The sequence below is a fragment of the Drosophila suzukii genome, chromosome 3 (assembly GCF_043229965.1).
Source record: "Drosophila suzukii chromosome 3, CBGP_Dsuzu_IsoJpt1.0, whole genome shotgun sequence".
In the NCBI taxonomy this organism is placed as follows: Eukaryota; Metazoa; Arthropoda; class Insecta; order Diptera; family Drosophilidae; genus Drosophila; species Drosophila suzukii.
Genome location: NC_092082.1, coordinates 92,180,409 through 92,195,189, shown reverse-complemented (window position 1 = coordinate 92,195,189; position 14,781 = coordinate 92,180,409). Strand labels below are relative to the sequence as shown.

Genomic DNA, 14,781 nt, shown 5'->3' with positions numbered 1-14,781 from the left:
GGGGAGGGGGCTCAAGTCCTACGAAGGGGCAGTGCAACAGGCTCCCATGTCGTGTCCCAGTTTTTGCCATTAGTGGCCCGTGGCGTTTGTTAATTGCATTTCGAGCGATCTATCAAACGCTGACTCGATTCTCGAATTCTCCCTTGTTTTTTGCCGGCCCAGAAAGGGGGTTTGGGCTTCCCTCTGCATTACCACAGGCAATCAGTCAAATATGAAATACTGACAGCCACAAAAACTTGACTGCAGTTGCGGCGAGGCCAGATGGAAATGGATACAATAGTAGGGGCTCACACTTAGAGGGCGGAACAGACGGATGATCCCAGGACCAAAAGAAGAGTTCCTTCTGAGCAGCGCCACCGGCAAGACGATAAGGTAATGGAATTTCAGCAACAGAAAAACAACAACTCTGACAATAAAGCCAAGTGACACGAGTCCTAGCGAGAGTTCTCAGTTTGTGTGGGTAGTTATGACACACGCACACAGATTCTGGGGATATGTCCACAGTAGGGTGACCCCGAAACTCTATTTATAGGTTCGGATGGTAATTCATTTAATTCAAAGTTTAAATTCTAGTTGAATTACTATTTATCACTACGGGCCTATCTTGTATACAAAAAAAAAAAAAGTTCTATAAGTGGTAACCAATGCTATGAACATAAAATCTTCTCATTCTAAGTGTCTGAAAATATTTTTAGTAGTTTGATAGTTAGTTTAATAAAATAATAATACTGCTGAATGTATTTATTTGTTCACTAGAACGATATATTCTATTATAAACCCATGTATAACCTCTATTTCTGTTAAAGGTTTTATTTTTCCTCAGCATCGAGGCACCCTAATGCCCATACAGATGCCAAGACATGTGCAAAAAGTGACTGACAAGCCACAAGCATTGTCCACACGTACAATGCTGTAATTGTGAAGGATGCCATCAAGTGGGGCATCCGCATCCTCGTCCTCGTCCTCACGCTCATCCCCATCCCCATCCTCGTCCTCGCTTCGTCCTGTGGATCAGCCACTGCCCTCCCTTTTCCCACCCCCTTTCCATCTCCGTATCTGTGGCCCTGCATGTGTGCAGTGTATTTTAAGCCCGAGCACTCAAAGCAAAAGTGTTTAAGCCAAAAAAAAGAGATAGTAGCAGCAGGCAGGAGGCCTTCTGCTCGTCCACATCCTCATCCTCCAACGTCTCTGGTGACAGTTGACGGTCAAGTGGCCACTGGCAAGGATCCGAGACCATGTTCCATGGTCCTAGCCGCGTCCTTTGACATTGTGTGTCATCAATTTTGAATTAATTTTAGCAATTTTCGCAGTTTTCTATCCAAACTTTGCGCCCTCGCCGGGAAAGAGAAACTTTGTTAAATGAACTTTTTTCGCACTTGCCCTGCTGCCAAGAGTTGTTAATATTTTACGTGCACTTGCCACTCAATCCGGCCAGTCGAGGGTTAAGAGATCGGGACAGGGGCGGCGAAAGGGGGGCGTAGACATTGAAATTTATGCGCCATTGAGTTGCTGTTGCTCAAAATGGCGAATGGCAAATGGCAAATGGCGCATTCAGCAACAAATTGCGCGAACATGCTCAAACTTGCATGCTCACACGGACGAACAAAAACACGAGCGAGACAATTTTCCAACTACTTTTAATGCGCACAATTAGAGTGACGGCCCCCTGGAAAGGAAGGGGAAATGCCCCACATTTTTCCGACCCCCAACCCAAACCCCACTTTTCACCCGCGGGCACTTGAGCAACTTGAACGTAAGTTGTCAGTGGTGAATGCATTTTTGATGCCCGGCAAACGCTGCATAAAATGCGGTACACAAAGATGCCAAAATATGCTAAACGTGATAAAAAGCAAAGCCGAGATTGAAATACAATTGCGGGGAAATTTAGCGAGTTTTCCTTTTGTTAGGTGAAATTTCATTAAGAATGGCATTCAAATTCAAGAAAAATATTATTGTCTTTGCTTAAAAACTAGATTTATAGTAGATAGTAGACCATTATGTTACTCAAAACTTAAAAAGAAACCCTCCAGGCTATAAATGCTATTAAATATTTTATGTTTTATATAAAAAATTACGTCTTAAAGTAAAATAATATTGTATATCCACACTCACCACTGGATTGGAGCCCATTTTGACGTTCTTGGCCATGTCCATCATGTCGAGGGCCACCCGTGCCATGCACTTGGCGTGATCCTCACAGTGGTCGGGCAGCCCGGAAACGGCCATGTACTTATCGCCAACCGTTTCCACCTGAAAGCACAGACATGCCAATGAGTCCTTTAGATTGGCCAAATTGAGAGGTGAGGTGACCCGAAAAAGGGACGGAATGGCATCGTTTTTGTGGCCAGATAAAAAGTGTAATTAAGTGGCCATTGCAGGTTGGCGCGTTTGATGATGGCCAGCACCTGCATTTGCACTTTGACCCACCTTGTACACGTTCAGGTTGCGCTTGGAGTCGGTCAGAGCATCGAATACCGTGTAGAGCTCGTTCAGCATTTTCACGATTTTCATGGCCCCATCGGGATCCGTGTTGGCCGCACAGTATTGGCCAAAGCCCACGATGCCGGAGAACATCAGCGTCACGGAGTCGTAGCTGTCGAATGGGGAGAGAAGTTTGGTCCCATAAATAAGCGGGCACAAATATGGCAAATTGTTTGCATTTTCCAGCAAGTGGAGAGGGATTGCACAGAGAAAAATTGGGAAGGAAAATGTGAGTAAGTTCCTAACAAAAATTCTGACTGCAAGTGTAGAGTTACGTCATAATATTTCTATGTATTTAAAGCTCAATACATTTTTTTAAATTTTATAAATCCCATAAATTATTTAAGAAAAGTTTTTCGATTTGACAAACAAGAATACTTCTAAGTTTCTATACTTTTAATTCGTACCCCTGAATGACCACGAATTTTCTATATATTTTTTATAGAACTTTTACACCTGCTTTTCCCACTGTGCACTGTTTCCCATGAGGATAAAGGTAAATTGACTTTCTCTTACCGTTTGGGCGGCACTGGACGCTGATGTCGTAACTCATTGGCCACCGACTTTGGCAGCACTGAATAGAGCAGCCTGTGCAGGACATTCAGGACAGAACCGAGCAGGATGAAAGAATGCAGGAGCAGAAACAGAAACATGGAAAAGTAATTTCAATTTCGCGCCTGAGAGAATTGCGCGCCATTAAGGAGTCGGTGCTGTCATTTGTCATTTACCTGTCGGTCTTCTGCTTCTCGCTCTCCAGATCCCGGAAGGTCTGCTGCAGCTTGTCGGTGAGCATTTCCAGGTTCTTGGTGAGCTTGTACTCCGCCTCGAACTTCTCGGAGAGCAGGACCAAATCCCTGGCAGCGTCGTGCAGCGGCACATCCGAGATGTAGAGCCCCTTCCTGCGGAGAAAAAGGATGTGAGGACACATTCCACGTTCAACGGCGAGTTCAAAGATGAGGTGCGTGGGTGTAAAATGAAAAAATGACACGCATTTTGTTTTACTTAAGACTTTTTGGAATCGCCTGGCAGCAAATAGAAGCTGGGCAAAGTGAAATACAGCAAGGAGGAAACATTTTTAATGTCACCCATAAATTTGGGCAGCTGAAGGCGCATTTGTTTCAATTTGAGTGCGTGTATAAAGCCTTAAGGTTATTGCCTAATATCACATTTAGGAGCTAATGTCTTTAATAGGGGCCTACATTTTACATTACCCACCAAAGAACAATTTATATTTTGGTAACATTTTTAGAAGAGTATATTTTCAGAATAAATCTCGGCTTACAATCTGACAGAGATTTATGAGTGTTTTCATACTTTCCAGGAATTCATACTCACTTGGTCAGATCGTCCAGATTCATGACACTGGGGTAGCACTGAAACAGAATCCGATCCGTTTCCGGAATGTACATCATTTGTCCCTATGGAGCACACAAAAGAAGTGCCCGTTATTTTCGGTATTTTCGGGAGGGCGTAGGTGTAGTCAGTGCAATAAAATTGATTTTTACGCCGTACTCTGTGGCAGGCCAAGCATTAAGTTTAATGCCCACGGGGAGGCTGTGCGTAAGGGTCCATTCGGATCCAGGATTTTCATAACCGTTCCAGACACTTTGATGGCCTTTGGGCCAATGCTCACCTTCAGTCTCAGAAAGCGCTGCTCGTGCCGGCTGCTCATGGCCCCCTGACGTGTCTGCAGGACATAGATGGTGTTTATGTGGGACAGGATGTTCTCGAAGTTGAGCTGCAGGTGCGGCCGGATGGCCTCCACCACCTCTATCAGGGAGCAGTTCTCCTCGGCGACTCTGGAAATAATTGAAATTATAAATACAAAATTACTTGAATGTACTATTAAGGTGTCTAAAAGTATGCTATAGAATATGAGTGTGTCAAGTACTCATACTGAAATATGGAGGTGTTATTTTCATTGCATGCTTTTAGACGGTTTTATAAGTGTTTTCAAATTCATAAATTGGAATGTATAAAATTAATATTATCATTTTAAATATTTTTTATGATTAAATTAAATTTCAGCAAACGCATTTCTCCCAGTGCTCGAGTAAGTGAAAGGGGAGAGGCAAATCCGAGCGCCTCACTTAGGAGGATGGCCCCGACATTCCAGCTAATGGCCACTAATCGCAAACAATGGCTCACAAGTAAATGGCGACTGTAAACCGTAAACTGCAAACCGCTGGCAAGGACTCACCTGGGAATTACTCGGGACACAGCCTTGCCGGCCTGAACGATTTTCATCTGCCTATCGAACATCAGGTGGAAGGGGAACACCTTGCAGAATGTGGCGGGCGATATGAGTGGAGCTGTGGAGTGTGGTGAAGGTGGGTCAGCACTTGCATCCTGACTGGCCAGGTAATTAGTTTGAGTGGCACACACTCACCTTCGCAGAGGAACTCCATGTCATCGGGCACCTCGTCCTTCTTGGCATCCACCTGCGACTTGGCCGCCACGTTGATCTCCCGTATCAGGAACTGCACGTGGTCGTACCGCTCGATGTCGTCGCTTTTGTTCTTCAGCAGTCGCAAACACTTCTGCTCCTTGTCGCCATCGCAATCGAAGCTGTCCTGGGCAATCGGGCATGTGTTTAGCGCTATGGCGGGATCTAAAAACAAAATAGCATTTATTTATTTAACAAATTAAGCTTATCATACAATGTTAAACTTAATACTAAATTTCCGAGCACTGGCTGCGGAGGCCTTCGACTATTAGCATTTATAATAGAAACAAATAAAATATAGATAGAATATACGTCAATGACACTTTTGACCCATTTTAATAAATTTAAAATTTAAAATGAATAGAGATTTAAGGCACGTGCGTATGTGAAAGTTTTATTAGGTCAAGCTGTGAGCCTAGTAAAGTTGGTTTGTTAATTAACAAAACAAATCTAATAAACGTGGGCTCTAGTCAAAGCCATGCGCATTTTTTGTGAGCTTTAACATAATTCGATAAATCCAGTTGTTCAGAGAATTCTATGTATTTTAGTCTGAAAGGCTGTCAGTTTTCCGATACTTAATTGTATAAAAATAATTGCATTTCATTTCACAAAAATGGCTTCTAGCTCCTAAATAATACATTTCGCCATAGGGGAATTTATACTCCTGCCGGTCAAAAAAAGCAAAGCCAAACGAAGCCATCAAATTGTATTAAAATCAGAGCAATGTCACAAAGTTTTCTCGTTATTATATCCGTGGGTGGTACAAATAAATGAATAAATAAATGCCGGGCAGTCGATACAATTTACATTTATTGTCATTCCAGCTCTCTGAATTCCGCAATATGTTAATCGCGGCGACTATTTTTTCTGGCTTTTATGTTACCTGTCTCGCTGGCAATCTGTTGGCCATCGTTGTTGTTATTCACGTTGACGGGGTTGCCGTTGTTGGCGTTGTTGGCCATTCCATTATTGCCGCCGCCATTGCCGCCATTGTGATTATTGTTTCGCTCGGCATCCGTCGAAGGAGCCAGGACAACCGTGCCCGATCCCGTCGTCGTGGTCGTGGTGGCGGCCATGGAGTCCTCCTGCAGTTGCTGATTTTCCCGGGCGATGGCCCGCTCCTTTTCGGCCTCGTCGATGGGCTCTCCCTTGCGCTTGACAATGTCGATTTCCACCTCGACGCCATGCAGCTTGGATGCAACGGCCTGTGAGCGGGAGATACAAGATGGAACCGATATAAGGCCGGGGCGGAGGCGTCAATGGGTCCCCGATGGGGCATCGCAATGGGACTGGCCATGTACATATATCTCACCTTGACGATGCCGATGACTATGTGCTCGAGGCCAGGCCGCTCCGAGTAGTAGTGGAGCAGCAGCTCGCCATCCTTCTCCGTGCAGCGGAAGGAGGGGGCCCGCATTCCGGGGTACAGGGTGCCCAGGTGGTCGTGCAGGGCGTCCAGATTCTGATTGATGCACAGGGAGAAAAGCCGGAAAACAACATAAGTACGGTGGTATGGAAGTAATTCAGAGGGTTGAAAAAATGAAATTTATAGAGCCCCATATCATATCAAAATGTTAAGATGCTAAGTGAGAACAGAACAATATCAAGAGATACTAGAATACTATAACATTTTTGGGAACCTTTAAATTATGTTTCAATCATAAATTTAAACTGATTTGATTCAAATATTTTATTTAATTTAATTATTTAAAGCCCTGTTTATAGAGTGAAAGTGTCTTTAAACATATTGTACAGTTCAGCATAAAAACCTAATTAATAAATATTTTGAAAAATATCCGAAATATTTTTGAAAAATCATGCTGACTGAGGAATTCAGAGTGAATTGATGGCCAATGTGTGTGGTATTTGTTCTCTGTGTGGGGCTTTGTTGTTGTTGATGTTGCGGTGGTGATGGTGCAGACGAAAAAATTCAATTTCATTTTTCATTATGACAAAGGATTCGAGGAGCATTTGCGGTGAAAAATGTGGAAAATTGAAAATAAATCGAATGTGAGTGCAACAAAAGGCGTCCAGGGAAATGGGTTACGGTCTGGGTTTGAGTGGGCGATGTGTGCGCTCAAGCAAAATACTTAATGCTTATCAATGATGGCGAATGTCGAACTCGATGAAGCCGAGACTGGAAAACTGGGAAACTGCCAAGGGAGCAGCATGAAAAATGACTTGAAAGTCGATTGGCCAATGCAATTGTGCCGCAGATGCATGGTAGATGGGTGTGAAATGGCCTTCAATTAAGTTAACTGTGTGTATATGTATATAGTAAATAGGGCCGAAAGTACCTGGAGGAAATCCCGTGGCGTGGCGCCCAGCACTTGCAGGATCTTATCGTAGCCCGAGTCCTGGCAGAACTCGAAGAAGGTCTTGCCGAAAAGCTCCAGGATGTCATCTGCGGGAATGTCTTTGGGGATGAAAAGAGCGGGGGAATCACATTAGCGAGCTGACCCACATATGCTTACTCACTACTTACTGAGGATCTCGACAGCTGCTCCAATTAGATTGTATGTTATTTCATCGTCGTAAATTTGTCGCACCAGAAACTGCCCCTCCATGCTGACCATGGCCTTTTTCCTGCATTCCGAGACGAGCCGGTCCAAAAATAAGCAGCCATCAAAATCGAGTCGGGCGAGACGAGAAGGGTTTTCCCCCAAAAAAGAGAGTGGCAAATACATTAATTTTAATTAAATTGCTTCTGTGCTCGTGAATTTATGAGTGAGTGGCTGGCATTCCCCCATTCTGTGTGTGTTTGTGTGCTTTTCGGCGGACCTGCTGCCCATATGGCGGTCACTTTATACGCTCTTCCATATTTATGTTTTTAATTAAGCAATGAAGACAAAATAAAGCTCTTCAAATGAGAATTCTCGGTCAGCCTTAAAATGTGGCGAGGGTTTCAGCTTTCCCTTTTTCGTTAGGGTTTTTGAAAATGCGTTACGCTTTGTGAACTTTTAGGATTTTGTGAAGGGGAATATGAAAGAAGAATTTAGTATCCTTGGCTTTTTTAATTTAAAATACTTATGAGATAAAATTTTAATTAATATTTTCTTATAGAATTGTTCTAAGAATAAAATTAATAAGTAACTTTTTTAAACAAAGCCATTTTTTATTAAAATGTATGTTTACCCATTTTCAGAAAAATTTCAAATAATTATCTTAAAAATTAAAGTAATCTAAGAGGATTTTTTGTATAAAGTTCACCAGAGAGAGAGTCCTTTATACTCAACTTGCAATGTGTGCCTTTCCGTTTGGCATTCAATGCTTTCCTAATTTCTCTCATTTCTGCTTTCAAACAAAACCAGCTTATACTGGTAGTTAAGTCCATTTTCGGCAATAAGATCCTTTAAATTTCTTTCAAAAGTTAACAGGATTTGGGGGTACGTATTTTATATTCCTCGCAGAAACTTGGCAGCGATTTGCATTGAATAACAATAATAGGGAAAAAGAAAGCCTTCGGTGGCCCGCTGCCATTTCCCTTTGTGAACATCGTGCAAATCGACTTTATTATTTAATAGAACTTGCGCCAAGCTGTTACCAAAACAAATTGAATACAACGTGCCGGCACAGTGAAAGTAACAGGGAGAAAGTCGGGAAAAGCGCCAACGTTGCAGAATTGAACATGAAAATCGTGTGGGTGGTGGGCGAAATAAGAGGGAGAGACACGGAGAGACAGAGAAAAAAGTAATAGAAAAGTAGATTTTGTACGTGAGAAAGTTTTTCCATTTTCCCTACGCAAAACTTCTGATTTGTCGAGCCAAAGTGGGCGTGGCATCGCAGGTGAGCGAAGACGGTGGCGAAGGGGTCGGAGAAGTGCGGTATTTCATTATTGCTCATTTCAAATGCGAAATGCTGTTGGATTGCAGGATGTGTCAGCATCTGTCGCTGAAATGTGAGAGGTATTTGCACCTTCAACAAGATTGAGTTGCTGCAACAGCAAACATTTAATACTGCAATTTTCCCGACCCCAACACATGTACTTTTTTATATATTGTAGGATCTGATTTTTAATTTCCTGAGCTGCCAGCGGACATTGAATAGGAAACAGGAACCTGTGGAAAAAGAGCTCGGCAGCCAAGAAAACCGTAGGAGATTCCTGCATATTACACACCAAACTGGAAATTGATTTTCGCCTTGCAATTTAATATTCTATGAAATATATGGCTTGCGGTTGAGTGAGGGTGGCCCGAAATAAAACCAAGATTTATGGCAAGTGCATGCATAAATTTTACGACTACGGGCCTTAAAGCCAGTCTTTAAATGGCCAGTGAACTGGAAGTGAAGATTGCACTTTGGAGCCTGCTCATTTAATAAATTCCGGTTTCGTTTAATTGCTCGGCAGCCGAGGTGAGAAGCTTTCACCATCATCTGCCGGCGGTTACTTCTCTTTTATGGTATCCTATCTGCTCGCAATTTAATTTCATAAAGTCAACACTCTGGCGGCAAAATGTCTATCATTTTTATTGTGCCAGCAAGGCAGCATTTTGTGCCGTAAATTGAATTATGCTGCACGTTTTGGCCCAGCTTACCTGCCCGGCCAGCACTGCGTATGATTGATTTTTATTGATTTAAATGTGCGTGTCTTGTGTGAGCGAGCTGTCTGTTGAATTTCGCCGGATTCGCCTTTTGATCGACAACTTAATTGAAAAAGTTAATGTGCGTGGAGAAGCCTCGGATTCGGGCACGTTTTTTCGGTCTCATCTAATGCAATTTGTCATTAAATCCCAGGGCACACACACAGTAAAAAGTTTGCCATTAAATTTGGACCATTTGCGGCAGCATAAGCGTCAATTAATGCGAGCTGTAAAAATTAATTACGCACACACGCTGGCAATTTATGATTCCTTGTTCCCCTCCTGGATATTGCGTATACGCCGCGTCGGCCTGCCAAATGCAAGGCGACACTCAGTGGCTTCCTCCGCCTTCTCTGTCATTACAAATTCAATTTCCGCTCGGCCAGCCAACCATCCAACCAGCCAGCCCCCTTTAAACTCATTTAAATATTGTTTACTTAGTGACAACGACAGGCGGCCGAAACTAAGTGGCTTAATCTGCGAAAACGGCCAAAAGAGCCGGGGAGCCAAGGCCTAAGAAATATGAAAACATTTCGCGCCTAAGTAGCTTAGGCCAACGCCCAAGTGTTTTTGTTTTCCTTCGCGACTGTTGGTTTAAGTTTCACGCGCACTGCCTTTCCGGGATCGAAAGTGTATATACACGGTGTCTATATATATGTATCCTGTGTACATATCCCCTAGCAGGCCACTGCTTTGGTTTTGGTAGCTCTCGCGTGTAAATATTATTATTTAATATGCCAATCGCAGAGCCATTCGCAGCCCACGTTCCGTGTGGATGTGGATGGGATGTGGATGAGGATGCCGATGAAAAATCCCCGGCCGGATTGCTCAACCCGTGGAATTTACGCGCCACTGACACGCTCCCCAACTCTCGCCTTCCCCGCCCTCGAATTTTCCCCCTTTCGCTCGCATTTCCCCACATGACTCTCACTTTTTATGGCAGGGCATTAAATCGCTTTATTATGAACTACTTGTTGACTTTTGGCAGCTGAAACTTTAAGTTGGCTTAGCTTTCCGGGGCAGGGGAGAGAGGAAGGCCCAACCGCAAAGTGTGTAAAATCCATAATCAATCAGCTAATTCGAGTCTGAGTCTGACTTTCCGTGCGGTCGGGCGAGGAATCCCTAATGAGTTCGTTACGAGGAGATGAAGATGAGCCCCATCTAATTGTGGTTCCTCGTTCCGCAGTCTTCGACTTAACAAATCAGCCCGCAGCTGTTTCTGACGTGCACCGTAAAAGTTGGGATCTGGATGTGGGTTGCACATGCAACCATCGTACAGTGGAGGTCAGAAATATAGGAGAGGAGTGTTTATATGCTTGCATTTTTAGTGAGTTTCTTAGGGTTATGAATATAGAATATAGAAGAATATCGCAATATAGAACATCGTTCTTTGTAATAAGCATATAGAAGTTCCGTGTGGCCTAAAAGTATGCAATGAAAGAAAGAGATCCGTTGCATACTTTTGGACACCTTCCAAAAAATATTGTAGTCCGAGTAAAACAACTCATATTCATATTGAACTTAGCTAAAACTTAGTTATTAAAATATTCAAAACCTCTACACCATACTGCTTACCCCCACTGTTTGTGTGTGCACATTCGCCCACAGAAATACTTTACACACATCTGAACGAACTTAAACTAACCGACATTAGTGCATTTTCTTGGCAGGCACTTAGCCAAAGAGCAAATGGAGAGAAGTTGCAGGAACTCATCCAATCCGACCTTGCAGCGAGGTGCGAAAGGATTCCCGGCATACTATAACCGTAACGTGCCTTACTTGGTTTAATGATGCCGGCTAAATGCCTGCACTCATTCGATAGAGTATGCCGCAGTCAGCTTTAGACTTTGGCCAACTTGCATTTGGAATTTCCCCAAGTAGCTGCAATAAAACGACCGCCAAGAAAAGAAAAAGAAAAAGGACAAGAGTAGAGCAGCCCAGAAACGGAAACGAAATAAGGTTAAAAGCCACTTAAGACTCGGGCAAGTTAATGTGGCACATAACTCAAGTGAGTCACATGTTTTATTGTGCACACACACAAGCGCCGAGAGGATGCAGCCAAGTTGGGCCAGGGTCAAGTCGAATTAGCCAAGAGCATCGCTTTAACCGAATGCCGGCGGCGGGAAATTAACATCGAAATTACAGCGATTCCACGAGGGACAGACCCCCATATCGAAACTGGCTATTGCATGGGTGAGTATGTGGCTAAAGAGGCCTTAGTTGCATGGAGAAAAAATGGTACTTGCCCTGATAATATAACATATATTTTATGATAGTCCCAAAACCAAATAATTTTTATTTTAGGAATTTAACTTATTCCTATTTCTTAATAATCAATGAGTTATAAAATATTTTTAATGTTTCTTGAACTTATAACGCTCAAAAATATAAAATATGTTTTTAAAGAGGTATGTTGTAAAATTATTTTTAGACGAGAAATCGGATTTATATTCAATTAAGAAAACCGTTTAAATCAGGGATGCCTTTCAAAGGGCTTTGTTATTTTGGGTTGTTGGTACAGCCAAAGACCCACTTCGGCTATGTTTTTTTTTCTGTGTGTGCCTAGGACTGTGTGTGCTTGTGGTAATCCCTGAGGCGTGTTATTCAAATCAGGAAGAAGGCTATGGAAGGCAATTCCCTAGTTTTACGGGTACCGGAAGATCCACCCAGTGGGTGGGGGTACCACTTACGTTCTGGGGGATTCTGGGAGGTCCCCCTGTCTGCTGTCTCTTGTGTATTTGTATGCGATTAGCGTTAAACCGCTGCCGAGCCATTCACATACAGACGTGATGTACTACGTTAATTATGAAGGACTGGGGATCTCATCATCATTGTCACGGCCATTGCCATTGGCAAGTCGATTTGGCCGGGGATTAGCATTTTTACTGTCGTCAAGCTGCGTTGGTGGTGGCGGTGGCCATGGGGCGTATGATTAACCTTTAATGCAGCCTCAAGTGTGTGTCGCACACCTAGTGACAAGGGACGGAAAATGGGAAAGGGAGCATGGTCAGCACTTTTGGCCTGGCCATTAATAACTGTCCATATGCAGGCTCAACCACCGCCTACGAATTTTCTCTTCTTTTTTTTCTTTTTGCTGGTCATTTATTACCGCCCGCTATCGATTGACTCGCCCCCCGCCAGCTCCATTTATTTCTTATCTACGCATGCACTGTGACATCTCGAAATTAGGACATCATTAGCAACTGTCGATGCCGCCGTGGAAGCGCCCTGATAAATGCCGAACCATCCTATTCCACCGAGCCCATCCCTCACTGGGGAATTTGCGGTCGACCGCCGCCCCACTGCGCCCCTGGTTTTTCCGATTTTCCGATTTCGGTGTGGTGTTTTGCAGCGGGGAAAGCTGAAAAAATTAAGCCGCCTGCGAGCCCTTAACACAATTAGTTTTTAAAGCTGCCCTAAGGCGGAATTACTGGGAAATTATCGTTATTGTATGCCGAGCTCATTCCCGTTTAAACGCACGCCTGTTGTGGATGAGCCGTAATTGATGGGAATTGCATGCAGGGCGAAAAATGCGAGGCTTAAATATTTATGTTATTGGGAAATGTAATGGGACTTCGGACTGTGTGTATTAACAGAATTATTTAAATGGGCTTATCTCTATTTTATGTTTTTCCAAGTTTTTCAGTGGCTATTCCGTCGTAACTTAGAAACAAGATGACCCACAGCCAACAGATGCACTGTTTTCAACAGCTCTTAACCTAGGCAAACAGTCCCTATAACTTTTAAGTAGATCTGCATAAAAAATAATTTTTCTCAAATTTTGAATTTTTCATAAGGGGTAACATTCCAATTTTTAAAAAATATGTCAGAAAATAAAATATTTAGGCTTGTATGTCAATTGATTAGAAATTTCATGACGAGTTTAACAAGGTGTGACACTTAATGTTTGGGGAACTATTTGCTGAGTTATGGCTGAATTACTGATACATTTTAAAAGAAATTGGGTACAGTTTTTGTTCCAAAAATTGTATAGACTAAAAAATGTCATGTTTAAATTTAAATCAATTTAAAATGTTATGATAAGCTTAAAAAAGTTTTAAAGTATTTATTAAATGAATTCTTTTTATTGTTTCGGTCAAAATCCTGAACTTTTTGAGTGACTTAAAGTGTCAATTGATTGTCAAAAACTGAAAATTGAACAATTTGGGGTAAATGTTCATTCCTTTGTAAGGAAATTGCATTACGCCCTAGCAGGCAGTAAATCAACACCTAAACTAAAAGATTACATCTTCCCAAGTGCAAAGTTCACGCTAGGATAACATGCTCTCGACCACGTCTGAAAAGCGGAATTCCAATCGAATCGAAAGGGAAATTCGATTTACATTCTCCACTGGCAGTTGCCAACTCTCGTCGAAACACAATTCGCAATGGCCGCCTATCCGGAACCAATTCTATGCTGCAAATTTGCTCTGGTGGCTCTGCCTTTCAGCCCCTGGAATGTGGGATTTTGGTCCTAATGATGGCCGACGGCCAGTGCTCCTCGCCACTCAAAGGCTGAAGCCTCGCAAGGCCGACAAAATGGCGCAAATTTACGGAGGAGGCACCTGGCAGCACTTCCGGCTTAGGGGATGATGTTCCTGCTGATGCTGAGCCGATGCAGCTGATGCAGTTGCCCCGGGAAATGTCTTGTTTTGCTGTAAAATGCAAATGAGCGGGAGGCATCGTCGACATGGGGAAATCTCGGCCGGAAGTAACGGCAACAAATGAAAAATGTGTGCTGCCAAGCCGAGAGGACATGATTTCAATATGCAGATTTCACCCGGGAAGCAGTCCAAATGCAATTTCGAAATGCTGCAAATGCGCTCAGGGAGAGTCCTGTGCGGTTTTTAGTTTTATTAAAAAGCACACACACCCACTCGCACAGAAACTTGTAAAAAATGGATGGTGGGAAAACGTTGCAGCCAGCAGCTGACCCTCTCATGTGGGGAAAATAAATTGCTTTTAAGCGACGTGTCCTGCTCTCTCCCCCCAAAGGACGTCGCACTGAAAACCAACGAGCGTGTCGCAATTCGCAAAATGCAATAAATACAAATTTCAGTGATGCATTTATGCGCGAAATACGTGTCCAGTTCCCCCGTCTCCCAGTTAGCGGGTTATTTAATTATCCTTCAGAGCCCAGTTAGTCGGGACACCGGCAAGCAGACATTGCGTATGCGCCCAGTTGGCCGCCAAACATATTTCGACTGCCACACTTAATTAGAAATAGTCAGCAGCCGGCTGAACCAGTTTGCATAATTAATGCCCACTGTATCA

General features: G+C 43.2%; 1 protein-coding gene across 4 annotated transcripts in view; it reads right to left on the bottom strand.

Moving 5' to 3' along the window:
• Positions 1-14,781, bottom strand: part of Gycbeta100B (guanylate cyclase soluble subunit beta-1-like) — a 50,709-nt gene that overhangs the window by 25,520 nt on the left and 10,408 nt on the right. For all 4 annotated transcript variants that reach the window (XM_065865198.2, XM_065865200.2, XM_065865199.2 and 1 more), the window contains exons 4-15: positions 7,413-7,513; positions 7,225-7,343; positions 6,240-6,389; positions 5,811-6,132; positions 4,871-5,092; positions 4,682-4,793; positions 4,115-4,280; positions 3,817-3,899; positions 3,210-3,380; positions 2,998-3,069; positions 2,428-2,593; positions 2,113-2,250 (exon numbers count right to left, since the gene is read on the bottom strand). In XM_065865198.2, coding sequence (XP_065721270.2) covers positions 2,113-2,250; positions 2,428-2,593; positions 2,998-3,069; positions 3,210-3,380; positions 3,817-3,899; positions 4,115-4,280; positions 4,682-4,793; positions 4,871-5,092; positions 5,811-6,132; positions 6,240-6,389; positions 7,225-7,343; positions 7,413-7,513 — 1,822 coding nt within the window. The remainder of the gene's footprint in view (positions 1-2,112; positions 2,251-2,427; positions 2,594-2,997; positions 3,070-3,209; positions 3,381-3,816; positions 3,900-4,114; positions 4,281-4,681; positions 4,794-4,870; positions 5,093-5,810; positions 6,133-6,239; positions 6,390-7,224; positions 7,344-7,412; positions 7,514-14,781) is intronic.